Raw genomic sequence first — 21,304 nt, 5'->3', positions numbered from 1 at the left:
TTTACAAAATGTCCCCAAGTCTTGAAACAAATCTGTTACTTATTGCTTGGATGTTGGACATTTGTTAGTAGAAGTGAAAACTAGGTCACAGTAATGTTAACAGTAATTATTTTCTCTATGACCCACTTCAGATCAAACTGGTCCGTCCTATAAAACTAAAGTAGAACATTCCTGTTCTAAGATTTAAAGTAGAAAACTTGTTTGATTAAAATAGAACAGTGAGCTGTCTGTGCTTATATAACGTCTCAATCCATCATAGAAAATACTGTTAAAGAAATAATCCTGATCTCATCCACAAAACTCTCATTATTTAATTTACAGTATTTATCACCTTTATTCAACCAGTAGAACCACATTAAGATAAATTACCTTCTGGCCAAGATAGGATTTCAGTGTAAAACTAAGCAACTATAACAAACATTCACTTATCTCACTAAAGTGATAAAACGTAATAATAATATTTATTATTATTATTATAATAGGTCATATTGATTAGATTTGACATTTCTTCTTCTGCGTGTGTGTCTTTCTCTCTCTTTTTTGTGTGTATGTGTTTGTGTCTTTTTCTGTGTGTGTTTGTCTCTTGAGTGTGTCCGTCTCTCTTTTTTTTGTGTGTGTGTTTGTCTCTGTGTGTGTTTGTGTGTGTGTGTGTTAGTCTCTCTGTCTGTGTGTGTCCCTCTCTCTTTTTTGTGTGTGTTTTTGTGTGTGCGTGTTTGTCTCTGTGTGTGTTTTTGTGTGTGTGTGTTTGTCTCTCTGTCTGTGTGTGTGTCCATCTCTCTTTTTTGTGTGTTTTTGTGTGTGTGTGTTTGTCTCTGTGTGTGTTTTTGTGTGTGTGTGTTTGTCTCTCTGTCTGTGTGTGTGTCCATCTCTCTTTTTTCTGTGTGTTTTTATGTGTGTTTGTCTGTGTGTGTGTGTGTGTGTGTGTATGTCTGTCTCTCTTTTTTGTGTGTTTTTGTTTCCGTGTTTTATGTGTTTTTGCTGTTTTTTGTCACTCTGTGTGCGTCTGTCTATCTTTTACGTGTGTCCGTCTCTTTTTTTGTGTGTTTTGTCTAGGTTTGTGTTTTTGTGTGCGTGTGTGTTCCCATTTTTTTGTGTGTTTTTGTTTCTCTGTGTGTGTCTTTCTCTCTCTCTTTTGTATGTTTTTGCATGTTTTTTTCTTGTGTGTTTTTCATTGTGTGTATATTTTTGTCAGTGTGTATCTGTGTCTCTTGTGCGCGCACGCGTGTGTGTGACACAGAATCTTTGTGTCTCTATCGGCCGTTTGTTGGGAAACGAGCAGGAAAAAGCTGCTATTTGTGGGATAAAGTGAAGGTCGGTGTCACAGACCAAACATTGGGTCCAGGCTCTTCCTCTTAATGATTAATCTGCTGTTGCTGAGTCAGCAGATTCAGAGATTGAAACCCTTCCTCTGCTGCTTTGCATTTAGTGTTTATGTGACGCTGGTGTTGTTTCCGTGTCTGTAGACTTTCTTGTTGCTTGGAGAGAAAAAAAGGCGGGGATTCTCTGTGAAGGGACTGAGAAATCATCTGAATCAAACGCTGCTTCTCAGGCAGGCGTTCACAGGCCGTTTTTTAAAAAAAAAACTATGTCTCTGACTTGGTTTTCAAAGGGTAAATCTAAGGAGCGAGATTCCAAGGAAAGAGAACAGAACAGACACCGGTTTTCCAGCGGGCCATGTTTAGGCCCCACAGTGTGTTTAGTGTGTGATAAACCAGCCTCAGGGAAAGACTTCCTACACTGCTCAGGTAAAACACACTGAATTATTAAAATAAACTATGTTTATTAGTTAAACCTTTATATATATATATATACTGTATATATGTGTGTGTGTCTAATCAACAGGATGCACTGCTATGGTTCATAAGGGATGTAAAGATTCTCTCCCTCCGTGTTTAAAGGTGAGTGACGTCGTAGTTTAAACTCAATCCTGATCCTGAGCAGTTTCTAACTAAACGTTCTCATGTTTCTCACTCAGAAACCTCAGGATAAATATTCTATAACTACAGTGAAGAGCAGGACAGCATCGCTGCCTCAGAGTGAGTTTAAAACGCTTCCTTCAGCACATTTCACTCCGAGTCTTTTTACTAGCGCTGTCACTTTAACGCGTTAATTGTAGGGATGTAACGATTAATCGTAAGGCAGTTAAAAATCGATTCATAGGTATCACGGCTCACATCGATCCTCTGAAAATTGAATCACAGTACTTTTTTTAAACAGCATATTTATCCTTCTCTTGTCCAGAAGCGTAGGCGGCGGGCGGAATCTGCTACTACTTTCTTTCTGGCTGCCTTCTACTCTTACACTTGTTCATAAATGATTCCTTACCCCTTTAGCACCGAAAGAATATCTGTAATTATACGTGAATATCTGTAAAAGTCACGTTTTTCTATTAGCTCTGTCTGCTAGCGTAGCATCTCTTCTTCACTGCTAGAATATCTGCATCCCAACTGACCACTGGGTTACCAGCGCCCTCTGCTGGTCCAAACAAATATCTGATGTAAATACAGTGCAATGACTGTTTTTTTTTTCCAAAGTCCAATTATTAAGGCACAAAATACATTTTCAGTTTCACTTTTAAAAAGAAAAAGAACTATTATGCAGTTTTGCATTGTTTACTATAGAACCAGAATTTAAATGAATTGGCTTCTTCTTTATTTATTTCATTCAAGATTTATTTTTAGTTAAATTGCATTGTTTTGAATCGTTTATCAAGGGGTTCTTTTGACAATGAAAAATAAAAGGAAAATAGTACAGTATTTTTCATATCGGGAGTTGAGTGAATCGTTTAATTAATTAATTACTGGAAAAAATGTACGCGTGAAAAAAAATAACCCAGTTAATCGCTTTTTTTTTTTTAACACACCAAACAGCGTGAAACCATTCTTATCTATAAAAAACTTTCTTATTTCAAGAGTTCCCAGTATACCCATAATAACACTGATGCACTGACTATAATAACAAGACGGGAGACGACTGAGCTAATCAGCTTTGTTTGCGTTAGTTTTGGCTTTTAATACTAAAAAATTGCAGAAAATGCATTGAAATGTGATGTAGAAGTGTCAGAAATGGGAGTAATGTAGTTAAAATGTATTAAAAGGAGTAAAAATATGGGAATAAAAAGTGATGAAAATATGTTAAAAATGGCACGTTTGGTTTAGTTGCAGAAAAAGGGTAAAAATAAGCAAAAATGGGCTCAAATATTTCAGAAAAAAAATTGTAGTTTCTTGAAGGCATATGGTGACCCCCTCCTATATTGGCTTAAAAGTGGCAGAATCTGGGGTGGGTAATGTCATTTAACAAGTATCAACAATTAGTTTAAACTGGTAAATATTGGGCATGACAAATTGTGAAAGTGGTTAAATTGGTAAAAATAAGCATGAAATATTGTGAAATATTTTGTGACATTAGGTGGAAAAGTGGTGGAAGGGTTTATAAGTGCTGAAATTATCTGGAAAGTGGGAAAAATGTGCAGAAAATGCATTGAAATACATTAAATTTAGCAAAAATATATCAATTTTGGTGTAGTTGAAGAAAAAGGGTAAAAATAAGCAAAAATGGGCTCAAATTGTTCAGAAAATATTCTTAATTTTTTGAAGGAAATTTTTTGCATTAGAGGCTAACGCGCTAATCTTATTTTATGTGTTTGACATATGCAATCACAGTCAGTAAATCAAGTGCAACATGTGTTATTTATTTTCCTGCAAACAAACCTGTAGAAAATCAGGCCCTGGTTTAAGTTATAAACTTAATAATAGTTGAACCTTTATTTTACCAGTAGAACCACAATGAGATTAATGAGTTATTTAGTATTTTTTCCTGGTCAAGATGGGGAACAGAACACCAACACGTTACAGTTTCATAGACGTTCTCACAATAATTAAATAACAACACATGGAACAAAGTCACGTACATAAAGAAACAATGAGAAGTACAGCTACAGAATAATAACTTATGAAAGATTATAATAAGGTAAAGAAGTTGCTTTAACACTAATAAGACAATGTGAAGTTTTTTGTATCTGCAAAGCAAGAAGAAGGAGACACGAGTCCAACTTCAGAAACAATATTTAACATGACTCATCATCTTTTTAGAATGATCCCAGACGTAGACGTGGTTAAATATCAGCTCTGTGGTTTAACGTGTAGCAAACAGAAGCTCTAGATTATCATCCAGGGAGGAAACCATGTTTTCTGTGTTTCTGGTTCATCTGCAGGTTTGTCTAAAGCTCCTCCCCCCAGATTAAAAAACAACCCAAAACATCTGGATTAGGTGAAGTGTCTGTATGATGTAAGAATTAAACTCTAGATTAGTCACTAGAGGCAGATTAATAAATAAGATAAATGTATAATCAGCCTGATAGTAGGGATGTCCCGATACAACTTTTTCACTTCCGATACGATACCGATATTGCAGCCTTGAGTATTGGCCTATACCGATACGATACCGGCACAAATCATACATACTTTTATGACTTATTTTGTAGTGTGGAATGTTAGATAAAGTGATGTTACTCAAACAGAGAACAATGTGCTACACGCACAGTGAGACGTCACGTATTTCTGATGAAGTATTTCCTGTTACTGCTTTCAAACAGTCAAAACACTGGAGAAGTGAACGTCACACTTTTGAAACGTGTTTTTCATAGTTTAGTTTTTTTCGTGTTTGTGTGGTCGTGTTTTTACACAATGACATCATCTAAAATGACATGAAGTTTACCTTCCAAACACTGTTGCCTCCCTAAGTGTGCAGCTTCAGCTGGATATAGGTTGAGTTTTTTTACATTCCCACAAGAGGATGAGCTGCAAAAAAAAAGGTGAGTCATCAACATCCGAAGAGATAATTTTCCCATTACGAATCACACCAGGGTCTGTAGTCGTCATTTTTTGGCAGCTGACATGAAGGAGACGTCAAATCCACAAGGACGTCGGCGTATAAGAAGTGGAGCTTCTTTTTTTATGGAATAATTACTCCTTCCTGCCCCTCGTCCTGGAGTTTGGGGGCGAAGAGAGCGACCAGACTTTCCCTCTGAGGACCCCGAGGAGGAAATAGATGTATCATGTCCTGACCACGACTACTGCTCGTCTGCTGCGCCGGGTGCGTTGGACTAGCTTAGCCCTCAGTGCTATAGTAGAGGTCCGGGTGGAAAATGCGACGCTCCGGAGACAGATGGACGAGTTGGATCAGGAACAAGTTTGTCTTGGAACGGTTTGCTGCTTGAGATGAGGACATTAGGTTTTATACAAGATAAGAAATAGGGGTGGGAACCTCTGGGTACCTCACGATATGATACTCGATACAAAGCTCACGATATGACGATACTGTGATTATCAATATATTGGTCAGAAATCAATCTACGATAAAAAAAAAAAAAAGATTGTGAAAAAGTACAATTTATTAACTCTATTTTAGTGCAACATACCAATGTAATATCTCCAATAGTGCTTTCTGTAAACATTTACTGCTGTTGTTGAGGTGTGTGAGATTAATATGAAAACTATAGTTATTTGTTAAAATGCATTAGGGTTAGGAACCGAACGTTCTTTCACGGCCTTCACTCAAACGTGGACGTGAAGCGTGCACGTAGCCCATAGTCAACAATTCATGTTCACGTCAGTTATTTTCTCCTGTCAGTTTACGGTGGGAACAACTGAGGGCGGGGCCAAAAATAACTAAAACTTATATCAGAGATTTTAGATGCAGTCTGATCAAATCCAATATTTGTTTTCTGGCTAAAATGGGATCGATATCGGATCGGGACACCCCTATCTGATAGATTAACAAACAATAATGTTGGTTTGTGTTCTGACGGAATAACAGCGCCACCCTGAGGTGGGTTGAGTTACATCAACCACACGTTTACATTTTTACAACCTGGATCTGAGGAGTCAAATTATCAACTACAGTCGCTTTTCTTTCCCTTAATAATCCCATCATTTTACTGCTTTCTGGATTTTCTTGAACGATATTATTAATCTCAATGGTCCAGTTGTTGAAAAGGTGTAATCTGGAATACATTTTGAAATCAATTTTTTCTACTATCCAGGATCACATAATCCGTCTTAATTTTATCCCAGTCGCTCAAAGCAAAATTGAGATTCCAACCATTTAATATTACAAAATCAGGATAATGAGTGTTCTAAATAAAACAGTGTATCACACTGAATGCTACAGGTGTGTGTAATAATAGTGTGTACTGGTAGATAGTCAGCATGGGTTCAGAAATACTGTAAAGTTTCAAATTAGAATTAGAATTGAATATTGTTTGATTTTGAAAGCTTTTCAGAGGATTATTTTAATGCTACTTTATTGGTCTGTAGTGTGAACTAGTTCATAAATTCAACTGTATGCTTTGAAAATCAGTTGCAAAATATCAATAAATAAATGTGTATATACTGCATGATAAATGTAATTTATTTGACCAGTTTGAGTTTAATTGAAATCACATTTTGTTCCAGAATCCACCACTCTGCTGGGATTAGAATCATCCTGATTGTTTTGGATCAGAGTGATCAATATTCTACTGAAACACAAACTCATGGTTTGATTTAGATTAAAACCTGATCTAATCTGATCTCAGAATCTGATTTTAGTTTTGAACAACCCATTTTCAATATTTGAACTAATCCATCATCCAAAATCTGATCAGATTACCTTTTGAACGACTGGTTCATACATCATTTAAATAAAACAACCAAACATGATATTTTCATTGTGTTTGTCCTGTTTTTTTCTTCTCAGACTTCACAGTGAGAGAAAGTGCTCCTCAACTCACGGTTCCCATTTCTTCTTCTCTGCCCGTCATGACGCCTAAAGTGAGACGAGAGGTGACGACACCAGTCGTTTCACTTCCTGGATGTTTACCGTCCTTTGACAGGTCAGTGAGATTAATCAGTTCAAGCCTGGGGATTAAATATAAGATCAAATATGGATTTCTGTAACGCAGTGAACCCAGCGAGCGCTCAGAGATGGAGTCAGACGCTCAGAAGCCGAGCAGCCAATCAGAGGAGCTCCTCCTGACTCCAGCGTCACCTGCTGACTCATCGTTTGGTGAAGGTACGTGGATAAATCTATATGACGGAGTATTTGGACCAAAGACGTGTACTTTCTCCCACAGACTGCAGCGACTCGTACCTCCACAGTCTCTTCTCCGTTGATTCCACGGCCTTCGATGCTGAGTCATGGAGTCTGACGGTGGAACATAAGTTCTGTAAGAAACAAGACAAACAAGTCATCAAGAGGCAGGACGTCATCTACGGTCAGCTGATCTTTACATCAATTAGTTTAAATCACAATCATCAGGCTAACGCAGTACTTCTCAAGGCATTTTTGTGTATTTTTGTTGTCATTTTGTACATTTATCTGTTATTTTTGTGTATTTCTCGTGGTCTTGATGCAACTTTTGGTTAATTTTGTGAATTTTTATTCACATTTTATATATTTTTGTGTTATTTTGGTTGACTTTTTGTGTTTTTATCCTTAAATTTTGTGTTTCTTTAAATCATTTAGTGTATTTTTGTTGTCAATTCAAGCATTTCTCTGTTATTTTTGTGTATTTCTAATTGTCTTGTGCAACTTTCTGTTTTATTTGTGTATAGGGTTAGGGTTTTGTGTATTTTTGTTGTCAATTCATACATTATTCTGTTATTTTTTGTGTATTTTTAGTTGCCTTGTGCAACTTCTTGGTAAGTTTATGTATTTCTGTTCACATTTCATATATATTTGTGTTATTTTTGTGTTTGTTTGTTGTCCTTTTGTGTATTTTTCTGTAATTTTATGATTTTTTTCAGTCATTTAGTGTATTTTTGTTGTCATTTTATACATTTGTCTGTTATTTTTGTGTATTTCTAGTGGTCTTGTGCAACTTTCTGTTAATTTTGTGTATTTCTGTTACATTTTATACATTTTTTGTTGTCTTTTTATGCTTCTTTTCCTTAAATTTTTTATGTTTCTTTTAAAATTTTGTGTATTTTTGTTGTCAATTCATACATTACTCTGTTATTTTTGTGTATTTTTACTCACCTTGTGCTACTTTTGGGTAATTTTGTGTGTTTTTGTTCACATTTTAGATTTCTTTTGTCCTTTTGTGTATTTTTTCTGTCATTTTTTTTTTTTTTTTTTGTTATTTAGTGTCATTTTGTACATTTCTCTGTTATTTTTGTGTCTTATATCTTTTTGTGTTTTTGTTTTAATCATTTGGTGTATTTTTGTGGTCAATTCATACATTACTCTGTTATGTCGTCTTGTGTTAATTTTGTGAGTTTCTGTTCACATATTAGGTTTATTTTGTGTCATTTTTGTGTATGCTTGTTGTCCTTTGGTATATTTTTCTGTAATTTTATGTAGTTTGAGTCATTCAGTGTATTTTTGTCATCATTTTGTACATTTCTCTGTTATTTTTGTGTGTCTTTCTTTTAATAATTTTGTTTGTTTATTTTGGGGACCTCACAAAATTAGACTGTGGGCCACATGTGGCCCCCCAGCCTCCTGTTGCCGATGTTTGAGCTAGATGTGATAAAATGAGCAACATATATATATATATATATATATATATATATATATATGTTTTTAATCAGTATTTACGAGACATTTCATTTAAAATAAATAAACCATGAGAACCATTGATCTGACGTGCTGTTCATGGTTATTGTCACACAGAGTTGATGCAGACGGAGCTCCACCACCTGCAGACGCTCCACATCATGGCCGAGGTTTTCCGTAGAGGAATGAAGGAGGAAGTGCAGCTGGACACAGACGCAGTGGAGCGTGTTTTCCCCTGTTTGGATCAGCTGCTACACTTTCACAGAGCTTTCTTCTCCGCCCTGAAGGAGCGTCGCCACGCGTCGGCCCAGCCTCCGGGAACCAAGAACTACCTGATCCAGAGGATAGGAGACGTCCTACTGCAGCAGGTCAGCTGACTCAGCTCTTTGTTCATGGGACCGCTGACTCACGCTGTGACGTTATGACATATGACTTGTTTGAAAAGCTTTCCATGTTGTTTCCACGTTCCTTTAGAGCAGGGGTTCTCAACCTTTTCAGCCTACGAAATGGTTATATTGTCAAAAATAATTATGAAATATGGTGAAAAGAGGTTAAAAGTGACAATAATGGGTAAATATGTGCAACATTAGGTGGAAAAGGTTTATTAGTGCTGAAAATGTCTGGAAAGTGGGAAAAATGTGCAGAAAAGGAATTGAAATGTGATGGAAAAGTGTCATAAATGGGAGTAATGTAGCACAAATGGATTAAAAAAAAAAGCAGGAATATGGCAAGAAAAAGTGATGAAAATAGGTAAAATATGACAAGTTTGGTGTAGTTGCAGAAAAGGGGTCAAAATAAGCAAAAATGGGCTGAAATTGTTAGCAAAAAAATTATTACAAATAAATAGTCATGAAATCTATAAATATATATTGTATTCATATTAAATTATGATATAATATATTTATTTAGAATAGGCCTGAGCAATAAATCAAGATTCAATATATATTGAGATCTCTATCTTGGCGATATAGAAAATTCCAGTATTGCCTATTACAATATATTTTGATTTTATAGCTTTTTTTGTATTAAAATACTTGTTTTAGGAGAACTCACTCACACGTGCTGTCCCTTATAAAAGAAAAAGGCAAAAGTAGCACAGCTATTGGTTAATAAATGTGTTTGTGCTGCATTTTACATCAACAAATTTAACCCAGAATTGTCTTTAAAAACATTTTTAATTTTCATGAGTTAAAAATATCAACCATTTCATATACTTTCCTCCTTTAGCCTTTATATGAAAGTGGATGGATGGATATTTGTGTGTGTGCTGCCTGATAGAGCTTTGGGTTGCGAGTGTGTGTGCGTGCCTGTTGCCGTGAGGACAGTGTGTCTGTTTCCTGTGTGTTGCTGCTGAGCTGTCACTACATGGAGTTGCTCCGTTTCTCAGACAAAAGTCTTCTCTGCTTCTTTTTTTTTGCTGGCTCCGCCCTGATATAAGTTTGAGAAAAGTGAATTAGTAAACAACCGTGTGCAGCCACAGGGCTGGTCATAATCTAGCAATAGTGTGTATTGGGCTGCCACCGGGTCGGAGACAGCAGGGGGCGATGAAAGACCCCCTAATAACCCCATAAACACCCGTATTACCCTCACAGGGATAGGGATGTAAAGATTCACTCAACTCCCGATACGATTCACAATACTGGGTTCACGATACGATTCTCTCACAATTTATTTTACAAAATGAGACTGTAGACAAATGATTGAAAAATATTCAATTTTTTCTTCAAAAATAAAAATACTGTACTATTTTTTATTTTTTTGTCTTTCATTGTTAAAAGATTCCTTCGATAAACTATGCAAAACAATGCAATTTAATTAAAAACTCCTGAATGAAATAAATAAAGCAATAATACAAATGAAGTCTATTCATTTAAATTCTGGCTCTACAGTAAACTATGTAAAACTGTATAATAGTTCCTTTTCTTTTTAAAAGTGCAACTGAAAATGTATTTTGTGTCTTAACAATTGGACTTTCAAACAAATCCCATGTCAAAGAAATAATATAAAGAAACAAACTTTCATTTCTTTCTCACTTCTTTCATTTTGTCTTGGGGAAGCCAAAATGCTTCCTCACTTCTGATTTAAAACGCGGTGGTGCGTCCTGAATTTCACATTCTAAATAGATCGCACCCTCTGCTGTTAAAGAAAAACAAAAAAAGGAATGCGATTCAAATTCAGGGTGTCGATGTGAACCGTGACACCTTTGAATCCACTTTCCATCCCTACACAGGGACCATGAGAAGGATTTATTAAGGTGAAAAAGTTATTTAGTTCTGCTTTAATGTGATTTTACTTTCATTCATGTTGGTGTGAAATTAAATAACGCAAAAATAATCGTGATTGTCGTAATATTTTGAATAATTCTCTAACAAAAATCACACCAAGAAAATCTATAATCGTGACGTCCCGCGAGCTCTGAAACGCCTCAACCCGTTCCGTTCCTTGATAGCTAATGTTTTGTTGATTTACTGATTCTCAGTTTTCCGAGGACAACGGTGGGAAAATGAAGCAGGTTTACGGAGAGTTCTGCAGTCATCACAACGAAGCCGTGGGCTTCTTTAAGGAGCTGCAGCAGCACAACAAGAGGTTCCAGAGCTTCATTAAGGTCTGGATCCTTTGATTTAGGAGCGTTCAATTTCTACTCACAGTCACATCAACATTGAGCTCACTCTGACGTTTCCACAGCAACAAGGAACCAACTCTTTGGTGCGGCGACGAGAAATCCCACAATGCATCCTCTTGGTGACTCAAAGACTCACAAAGTACCCAGTGCTACTGGAGAGATTACTGCAGTACACTCAAGGTTTGTGATATACTGCCCTCTGCAGGCCAGGCAGGGAATTACACCGACACGCTCAATACAACAGACATAGGATGTGAAAATAATACCCATTCCTAAAATTAAAGTCGTTTTAAATGATCAAGTTTATACTTTTCTATATTTGGTCTTTAATCCTCTGAGGTTTTGCCAGAACCTAAATTCATATTTTTCTCATCATTCTGATGCCATTTATTAAAGTATCTTCAAATACTTTACATCCCTAGAATCCTTACAACCTAAGCTACAAGGTTATACATATAAATAAACCATAAACAGTAGTTAAATGTGTTACATTTGTGTTATAAATAGGAAAATACTTTCATATTTTATTTTATTATATTTAGTAAATAAACACACAAAACACATTGATCCAAAAGATTTCTCAAAGTAGGAAATTAAACAAGGCATGTGTGAACACACAATACTAGTGATTTGAATAATTTACCTATTTTGATTTTTGAGATATGATTATTTTTATGAACAATGCAGAGGCATTTTCTACTTTAAGCACTACCAAAACAAACTAAATATAGACACTTGAACAAAATATTTCTCAACAATTATACTGTTTCAACTATATATATATATATATATATATATATATATATATATTTTACACATGACACATTGGAGGCACAAGGCTGCTTTTGAATGATGAATTTGTTAAGATAACCACATATATGTATTTATCTGAACAATATCCACTGTTATCCAGGAAGTTTATTATTATTTGCTCCATAGTATATAGTCATCTTAAAGATAATAAAATGGGTTAAAATCGATCAAAATTGGAGAAATGGAATTCTAAAAAACACAGAAATTGGTTAAAATGGAAAATTAGAGTGGCCAAAAATGGAGAGGAAAAGTGATGAAAATGGTTCAAAGTGTCAGTATTGTGAAATGGGGTAATGTAATTTAAAAAGTAGGAACAGTTAGTTTTAACTGGCAAAAAATGTGCATGACAAATCTTGAATGTGGTAAAATTGGCAAAAAATAAGCAGGAATTATGGTGAAAAGAGGTGAAAAGTGACAATAATGAGTCAATATATGTGACATTAGGTGTAAAAGTGGTAGAAAAGGTTCATAAGTGCTGAACATGTCTAGAAAGTGGAAAAAATGTGCAGAAAAGACATTGAAATGTGATGTAGAAGTGTCAGAAATGGGAGAAATGTAGCAAAAATGTATTAAAAGGAGCAAAAATATGGCAATAAAAAGTGATGAAAATAGGTTAAAATATGGTGAATTTGGTGTAGTTGCAGAAAAAGGGTAAAAATAAGCAAAAAAGGGCTGAAATTGTTCAGAAAATATTCTTATTTCTTGAAGGAGTCTGTATCTAACTTCTCTTTTCTTTATCAGGATCAACAGAGGAACACGCTGACATTTCCAAAGCTCTGGTTCACATTCGGGAGGTGATAGCGGCGGTGGATCTCAAGGTCAACGAACACGAGCAGCACCAGAAGCTCCAGGAGGTTTGGAACCGCATGGAGAACCGCAGCGCGGCCAAACTGAAGAACGGACACACGTTCCGTAAGCAGGACATGATGAGAACAGGACAGAGGCTGAAACACCAGGGTCTGCTGCTGTGGAAGACCGCTACGGGTCGACTCAAAGGTCTGAGGAGGAGGAGTCACGTGTGGTCACTTCCTGTAAATGAATGACGTGCTCACATGTTTGTCGTTTTTTATATTTATTTTAGACGTCCTGGCTCTGCTCCTCACAGACGCACTCATATTTCTACAGGAGAAAGACCAGAAGTACACGTTTGCAGCTGTGGTACGTATCTAGAACACTAACACAGTAATAAGGTCGTTTCCATGTATTAAAATACAAAAAACATAAAGAGGAAGGGAAGAAGGATTTTTAGGGATTATTTTTGGCATTATTGTATATTTTAGTTATTATGGTATTAAATTGTTGTTTGTTCGAAAAAGAAAAAAAAAATAATATATATATATATATATATATATATATGTATATATATATATATATATATATACAACTTAAAAGCAAAAAGAAATAAAATTCAAAACATGATTTCAGTGTGAGCATGTGTGCTAAAGGAACATTCAGTGCTTTAAGCCCCGCCTCTGGTGGTCAGCAGAGATGAACTAGATTAACGTGTCTAAGGTTAAGCTCAGTACGAGTTTATCCCACAGACAGTGCATCCATGATCAATATTTGTGCAAGAACAGCTTCTGCAAACCCAAGCACCGCCCCTGGCCTGAAGACGCAGTGAGACTGGAGCAGACCCCCCACACGCCTCAGAGACCCCAGGCCGAGAGGCAGCCACCTCCCCCCACACTCACACCTGAGGAAGCTCCAAGAAGCTGATGACCCAGCGCACCCCGCCACTGACCCCAAGGCCCTCCACCAATGTACTGACCCCACCCCCACCCATGCCCCACTGCCCCAGGGAGGGACCAGGTTCAAAATCACAGTGTAGGGGACCCCAATGCTCAAACACGCTGTCGAGAACCCTGAATAAAACGTCTCCCACTTGCAGCACCTTCGTCGCCCTCTAGGGGGCCACGTATAAAAAAGTCATTCAAACAGTGAAACGTTGGTGAAACATGAGTGTGTTTGTGTCGTTCCAGGACCAGAAACCTCCGGTCATTTCTCTGCAGAAGTTAATAGTTCGTGAAGTTGCAAACGAAGAGAGAGGAATGTTTCTGATCAGCGCCTCGGCTGCTGGACCTGAGATGTACGAAGTCCACACGTCGTCTAAAGAGGAGAGAAACACCTGGATGAGACTGATCAGAGAGGCCGTGGAGAGGTGTGTGTGTGTGTGTGTGTGTGTGTGTGTGTGTAGATGGAAGCTACTGTAGTGTGATGATGTTTTCTGTTCAGCTGCCCAGAGGAGGAAGAGGAGTACACTAGTGAGTCTGAGGAGGAGAAACGAGCTGCTGAGGCTCGTTCTATCAAGATCCACAAGTTTCAAGGTGATAAAATGTCCATTTAAAGCTCATTTTTGAAACCCATGTGATACGTACACACGTATTAATGGTTGAAACTCGTGCACAGAGAGTCTGATGAACGTGGACCAGCAGATCTGTTCCTGCCTGGAGGAGAAGCTTCACATCTACTCTGAACTCTCTGTTCTGAGTGGGAGGACGGAGGCTCCGCCCACCCAACCTAGACTGATGGTTCAGGTCCTGTCTGAGGAGCCGCCACAGGCTGCCACGCTGCTGAGCAAGGCACTGCAGGAGGGTGAGATACTGTATAGATTTTTAATGAACTTTACTTTTTAATTTGTTGCAAATTAATTTCAGCACTTTGTCCGCTATCAAAGATCAATTACAAATGGTTTCATTTCAGATTTAGGCGACAAATGTATTTAAACACAAAGCAACTCAATGTGTTTTACACGACAGAAAAGAGCAGAAAACATGAAACTGTTGATATATTTACAATAAACACATTAGAGAGTTTAAAAATAAATATTAAAACATTATAACATCAGCAAGAGTTTTAAAATAAACAATATATAGAGTTTAAAAACTAACAATAATAACATTAAAAAATAAATAAATGTATTTAAATAAATACATGTTTTTAATTGCAATAACAAAAAATGCTTTGCTGTCTTAAAAAAAGATTGCACTTCTTCAGGATCTTCATCTTAAAACATTAAATTAAAAAATAGATGAAAACAATAATAAAAGAAAAAGCTCTGCCTGTGTCCACTTCACATATTTTCAAAATAAAATTCTGGTTTAAAAACACATTTCATTTTTATTTAATTACAGTGATAAATTGACAAATTAAAGAAAAGAATAACCAAAGTTTAGAAGTGAACATTAAACTACATTTAAAGAAGTATCTATTTGTTTATATGGATTAATAATGTAAAACTGGATCAATTACAATCACACAAGTAGGAGAAAGTTAAAAAGATAGAAAAAAAAATGTGAATTTTTGTCTAAATTACTAAATAATTGAGTTTTGTCACAAAATCAATGAAATTTAAAAGACAAAATCCTGCAGGGACTGATGTCTGTCACTTATTGCCTTGATATTGTCAACACTTTACATACTTTATGTATGATTTACACACACACGTGAGGCAACATGTCCAGTTTCTGGTTCACTGAAAAGCCCTGAAACTTCCACGATGTGTCAAACATTTACACGTCTTTATTCAATAAATGTTATGTTTACAGTTCTAGAAATCAATGTCGGCCTTGGTTCTTCATCCTCTTCTTTCTCTCCTGTTGACGTTTTGCAGCTGTAAATTTGAAGTCCGTGTTGTCCTCTAAAATCTCGTCGTCCCTGGATGCGGACCCTCCTCCTCCCATCAGTGAACTCACATCCGACTCATCCGAGACGTCTCCTGAGAACCCCGAGGCCCACGAGGAGAACTGGTGCGAGGGCGTTGTCCTTCAGCCTTCAGCTCATCTTAGTGACATTGACTTAAAGGTCAGCAGCTCAGTGTGTTTATCTCACATTATCTCTGTTACCACGGAGATAAACTGAAGTTGTGATATGAAAATGGGTTTGGAAAATTCTTATTGATGACGAAATTTAAATGACCCCTTAATTTAGCCAAGAACGTCACTAAAAAACCTGTTTACGAGAGTTCTGGGTTTGTTTTTTTTAATTATTTCACTGTCCTGTAACTCCTCCTATTCTATTAATACAGCACTAATGACACGTATGTCATCTCATAGGAACAATGTCAAGGATGTGCAGTCGACCTTTTTTGGAGCCAAAATGTCAAAGTCAAGGTCAAGGTTGTGTCAAGTGTCAAAAACCAAAATTTTCCATATCTCTACGAATATTTATTGTATAAGTTTTATGTTTACATTTCTGAAAAGCTCATCTCAAGTGGAATATTTTATTTAATTGGACCAAAGCTGTACGACCTACCAGTAAAAAGATCGGTAGGGGTCAAAGTTCATGACGTCACAAAAAAATTATTTTTTTCCCATAACTTGGCCACAAATTGAGGTACAGTGCTCAGCCTGGTACCATTGAACAACATTTTCTTTCAATGTGTCACCTTGACCTTCACTCAAGGTCACTGTTAAGGTCAAGGTCAGTCTTCTGTTTTTCCTGCATTATTACTTTCAATTTAATTAGTAAAAAGAACAACATAAAGGGACATTAGTCAACAACATACACACAATAAGATGTGTTTCACATGAACACTTCTATTTGCCATTTTTTATCAAATTGCCAAGTATGTGTTCGTCTTGCGAATACTGGTCTTACCTAGTTCAATTTGTGTTTGTAAGGAACCTGTTTACACTTTAAGTTGGGAATAGTTTTTTTAATTTATTCATTGTTTTTATTTATCGTAAGTTTTATCATTATTAATGTAATGGTCCCATTACGTTACGGCTGTAATGGTTTGTCCGTAGAGCCTCTTTTCAGGCTGCGTCTGGACTTCACATCTGCACAGATGTGCGGCCCAAGATTGCCAACAGTTGTGTTAGTAATTTACCACGTTTCTCAAGAGTTACATTTCATTCTTAACGTCATGAATCATTGATGGGTTTATGATGAAAAGAACATGTCGTGAGTCTGAGAATGTTGCTCTACTACAGTGAGGTTGTTTGAGTCAAATGATCCCAACCAGAATGTTTTTCCTCTCACAGTGATGTAGTGCAGTGTGCAGCCTCCAGGGGGCACACCTGTACCACCACTAGGTTTTTTTTGTCAGGAATTCTTGTTGTGTTTTTGTGTTCCAGTGCAGCTGATTACACAGCAGTGCTATTGTGTGTTAAATACTGACACATTTATCACTATTGTGTGTGTGTGTGTGTATTTTTTCAGGTCGGCCAAAGTGTCCAAAACTTGACTCAGCTATTGTACAGTCTACAGGTAAGAGCTTCTACAATGTTCTATTTACTAATAAATGTGTTGACAGGAGTCACTTAAATGGATCTTCCACTGTTTTTACAAGTTTGGCTAAAATCTTATTACTTATTAGTAGATCTATGCCCAGAAAAACACATTATTATGCACCGTATTCATTTAATTGCCTTTTAAAAACAGGACTACTTTACAGTTTAGAGCCTGTTTTCCTCCATCTTGAAATCACGTGATTGATGATGTCACACGGCCCATTGTTTTCTATTGGAGTGAAGCGTTTAACCTGATTTATAGATCGTTTAGCTTCTTTTTTGATTATTTAGCAGCGTTTTACATCATTTAGTAGCTTTTTAGGTCAAAATAACAACTTGTGCTGCTTTTGGTTGCTCAAAAAAAAAAACAGGAAAAGTTGACGATGTGGATGTAAACCACTTTTGTTCATACTATTTTTACTGAATTCACTCACAAAATATTTGCCAGAATGTTTTTTGGTTACAGATGAGGAACATTTTAGATCATTTCGCAGCTTTTTCCCATATCACGGTGGTTTCCAGTTCATAAACAAGGAAGGTTGTAGTATTTTGAATATGAAAATGACATCATGACCAAAACCTCAATCGTGTCACAGGTGCGCCCCATATGCAAATAAACACATGTTCTCCCTGGAACAATTTACATCTGATCATAACACACAAAAACAAACTCAGCATTGTGTGCTCATATTTACAATAAGAAGGCTTTGTTTACTTGTTTAGTTGAGAAAGACGAAAAATGAATCGATCCAAAAACAATGAACTTTTGATTAATTAAAGCTACACTTTTCCAGCATTGTTTAAGTACTACACAAACTGCTTCAGAAATGTATAACACAATAAATAGATAATTTAAAATGAACATTAGTATGAACAAAAATCTAAAAATAAAAAAACAGAACAAAAAAGCATTAGTATTCCAATGTGGGATTGCTTTGATGTTTCCTTTGAAGTTTCCTTGATTTTCGCATAGTAATTCCAGCAAGATTCTTTTTGTCTTCTTTTTGAATAATATGTTAAGGTTTCATTTATTCAGACAACTGTTCCTTAGAAAATCCTCTTTGATCTCCTGACAAGTTTCTACTAACAACTGGCACTCTTCGTCAGAGGCGTCTGCTGATCGCTTTGATGTTTCCTTTGACGTTTCCTTGACTTCTGCGTGGGAATTCCAGCAAGATTCTTTTTGTATAATATGTTGAGGTTTCCCTGTAACCCTGAAAAACAGGAACAAGCGAGTCTGAAAATGGATGGATGGATGTTTAGAAGGTTTTATTTATTCAGAAAACTTTTCCTTAGGAAAACTACTTTGATCTGTTTGATTGTTTATTAGTTTATTATTTCATGGACAATCCCATTTTACAATAAAAGGAGCAGCTTTAGCCTTTGCAGCTAATTCTTCGGACATGTTTCAACTGACAACTGCCAGTCTTCGTCAGAGGTGTCTGCTGATCACTTTGATGTGTCCTTTGAAGTTTCCATGACTTCTGCGTAATAATTCCAGCATTATATTGCTGGAATATCAAGATTTATTGGATATATGTTATGTTTTGAATGACATATTATTCAAAAAAGAAGACTATAATAATTTGCTGAGAGCTTTGATGTTTCCTTTGAAGTTTTCTTGACTTCATCTCCTTTATTTCCATCTCTGGTTTCCTACTTTCCCTTTCAGGCGGCGGTGACAATCCAGGACACCTGCTATGAGGTCCAGAAGCTCCTCCTCCAGGATGGCGATAGCTCTTCCCCCAAAGCCCAGCGTACCCACCACCCAAGCACCCGCTGCCCCACCCTGCAGGAGCAGGAGAAGCAGCGTAACCTGGAGAAGCAGAAGGAGGAGGCGTTGGCGGCCAGGCGGCTCCAGGAGCGACTGCGTCAGGAGAAGGAGGCGTGGGAGCGGCAGTGCCAGGCCAAGCAGAACCAGCAGGGGGAGCAGGAGGAACGGTGCCAGGTGGCGGCCGAGAGGCTGAGGCGTGAGAGGAAGGAGCTAGACGAGCGTCTAGAGGAGTACCAGCAGAGCCTGGAGAGACTCAGGGACGGACAGAAGAACATGGAGAAGGAACTGCAGAGTCTGGAGAACCAGAGGAAACGTCTGGGCCACTGGAGACATGAGAGGCAAAGCAGTCTGCCGCTGATGACCCCCAACATGGTCATCCCTCTGGACGGGACACAGGTAGGGCGGGGCTTAGTACTTCCTGTTTGTAACATCACTCAACAGGTGCATCGAGGACACTGAGGTCTAGTGCTGTAGAGAAAGTTTTCTATCACAATACGGGTAGATTTATATCCTGATAACGATAGATATTCCAATATAGTATTTATTCCTTAAAACTATGTGAAATGAATGGAAAATTGCTATTTATTATATTATTTTATTATATATAAAACCAAACAAAAAAAATATCCCAAAATAAATGGTTCTTCTCCTTCAAGTATCTTCTCATTGAAGATATATGCATGACTTTTGCTATACATACTATTGTCACGTGTTCTGATTTGTTAATTTGTATTTGAAAATGCCACCAGGGGGCGCTAAAACCACTAATAATGACCACTGCTATCATTTTAAAACCGTACCTGTAGTGAATTTTACTGGCAATCTCCATCAAAGATCATATATGTCATCAAAGTCTGTATAAGTCTGCACTACTATATATACAGCGTTAGTGAGGTATATATAATCTAGGGCAGACTTTGGCAACTGGCGGTCCGGGGGCAACCTGCGGCCACCAAAGCAAATGCACAAAATGAGTCCAAAACACATACAAAGTAACAGTAATATGCACTAGACAACATAAATACACAAAATGTCTCCAAAATCACACAACAGCAAAATGAGATAAAAATTGTAAGAAAAAAAAAGAGTTAAAATACGCAAATGACTTCAAAATAATGCAAAACGACAGTAAAAACACACAAGACAACAAGTAGGGTGGCAGTAAGGTTTATGGGGTAACAGTAGGGTTTATGGGGTAATAGTAGGGTTTATGGGATCACAGCAGGGTTTATGGGGTGACAGTAGGGTTTATGGGGTAATAGTAGGGTTTATGGGATCACAGTAGGGTTTATGGGGTAATAGTAGGGTTTATGGGGTAATAGTAGGGTTTATGGGGTAACAGTAGGGTTTATGGGATCACAGTAGGGTTTATGGGGTAATAGTAGGGTTTATGGGGTAATAGTAGGGTTTATGGGGTAACAGTAGGGTTTATGGGGTAATAGTAGGGTTTATGGGGTAATTGTAGGGTTTATGGGTTGACAGTAGGGTTTATGCGATCACAGCAGGGTTTATGGGGTAATAGTAAGGTTTATGGGGTAATAGTAGGGTTTATGGGGTAATAGTAGGGTTTATGGGGTAATTGTAGGGTTTATGGGTTGACAGTAGGGTTTATGGGGTAATAGTAGGGTGCATTGGGGTAATAGTAGGGTTTATGGGGTAATAGTAGGGTTCATGGGGTAATAGTAAGGTTTATCGGGTAATAGTAGGGTGCATTGTGGTCAGAGTAGAGTGTATAACGGTCACAATAGGGTATATGAAGTCACAATAGGGTGTACACTTGTGTCAGTAGGGTTTATGGGGTGATAATAAGGCATATATGGGGTGATAGTAGGACATTGTCTTGTAATCAAACCGTCCAATCAATGGTTTTGATTTGATCGCTAATAATAAAGATTAATTTCCCTCCATCAGGTGATGAAGCAGATATTCTAAGTTTCTCTATTTCACTCATTCTCTCTCTGAGCTGTTTTAATTCCCTCCTGAAATACGAGCTGCGATTATGAGAGTAATTTGAGCCTCATTTGTCTCAGCGCTTCAGCAGCTTCGTTCACCAATAAACATTCACGTGATTGATGTTAAATAAACCGCTGCAGATACCAGGTCCAACAAAGTAATTAAAACCAGAGCAACACAATACGAGGACCCCATTAATCCTGTCCGTAAAGGACGTGAATTATTGTCATTTTACAGCTAACGCACTACAGTAGAACACTACAGAGAGAATTAAAGGACTGTTCTTATGTTGTTTGAGTTGAAATAAAGGTAGAAACTCTGAATAGAAGATGTGCATAAAACATCCGAGCAGGCAGACAAAGGAGGGTCTCA

General features: G+C 37.1%; 1 protein-coding gene across 1 annotated transcript in view; it reads left to right on the top strand.

Annotated features, from left to right (window-relative positions):
* arhgef28a (Rho guanine nucleotide exchange factor (GEF) 28a) overlaps positions 1-21,304 on the top strand; it is an 80,038-nt gene that overhangs the window by 46,911 nt on the left and 11,823 nt on the right. The window contains exons 17-33 of the mRNA XM_028462854.1: positions 1,610-1,745; positions 1,843-1,898; positions 1,976-2,036; positions 6,739-6,874; positions 6,944-7,053; positions 7,115-7,255; positions 8,656-8,906; positions 11,018-11,143; positions 11,224-11,341; positions 12,716-12,970; positions 13,056-13,132; positions 13,954-14,132; positions 14,207-14,298; positions 14,381-14,566; positions 15,585-15,775; positions 17,135-17,182; positions 18,878-19,375. Coding sequence (XP_028318655.1) covers positions 1,610-1,745; positions 1,843-1,898; positions 1,976-2,036; positions 6,739-6,874; positions 6,944-7,053; positions 7,115-7,255; positions 8,656-8,906; positions 11,018-11,143; positions 11,224-11,341; positions 12,716-12,970; positions 13,056-13,132; positions 13,954-14,132; positions 14,207-14,298; positions 14,381-14,566; positions 15,585-15,775; positions 17,135-17,182; positions 18,878-19,375 — 2,661 coding nt within the window. The remainder of the gene's footprint in view (positions 1-1,609; positions 1,746-1,842; positions 1,899-1,975; positions 2,037-6,738; positions 6,875-6,943; positions 7,054-7,114; positions 7,256-8,655; positions 8,907-11,017; positions 11,144-11,223; positions 11,342-12,715; positions 12,971-13,055; positions 13,133-13,953; positions 14,133-14,206; positions 14,299-14,380; positions 14,567-15,584; positions 15,776-17,134; positions 17,183-18,877; positions 19,376-21,304) is intronic.

Source organism: Gouania willdenowi, chromosome 12 (assembly GCF_900634775.1).
Source record: "Gouania willdenowi chromosome 12, fGouWil2.1, whole genome shotgun sequence".
Classification (NCBI taxonomy): Eukaryota; Metazoa; Chordata; class Actinopteri; order Blenniiformes; family Gobiesocidae; genus Gouania; species Gouania willdenowi.
The sequence above is the reverse complement of the archived record's forward strand: the minus strand, read 5'-3'. Positions and strand labels throughout refer to the sequence as shown.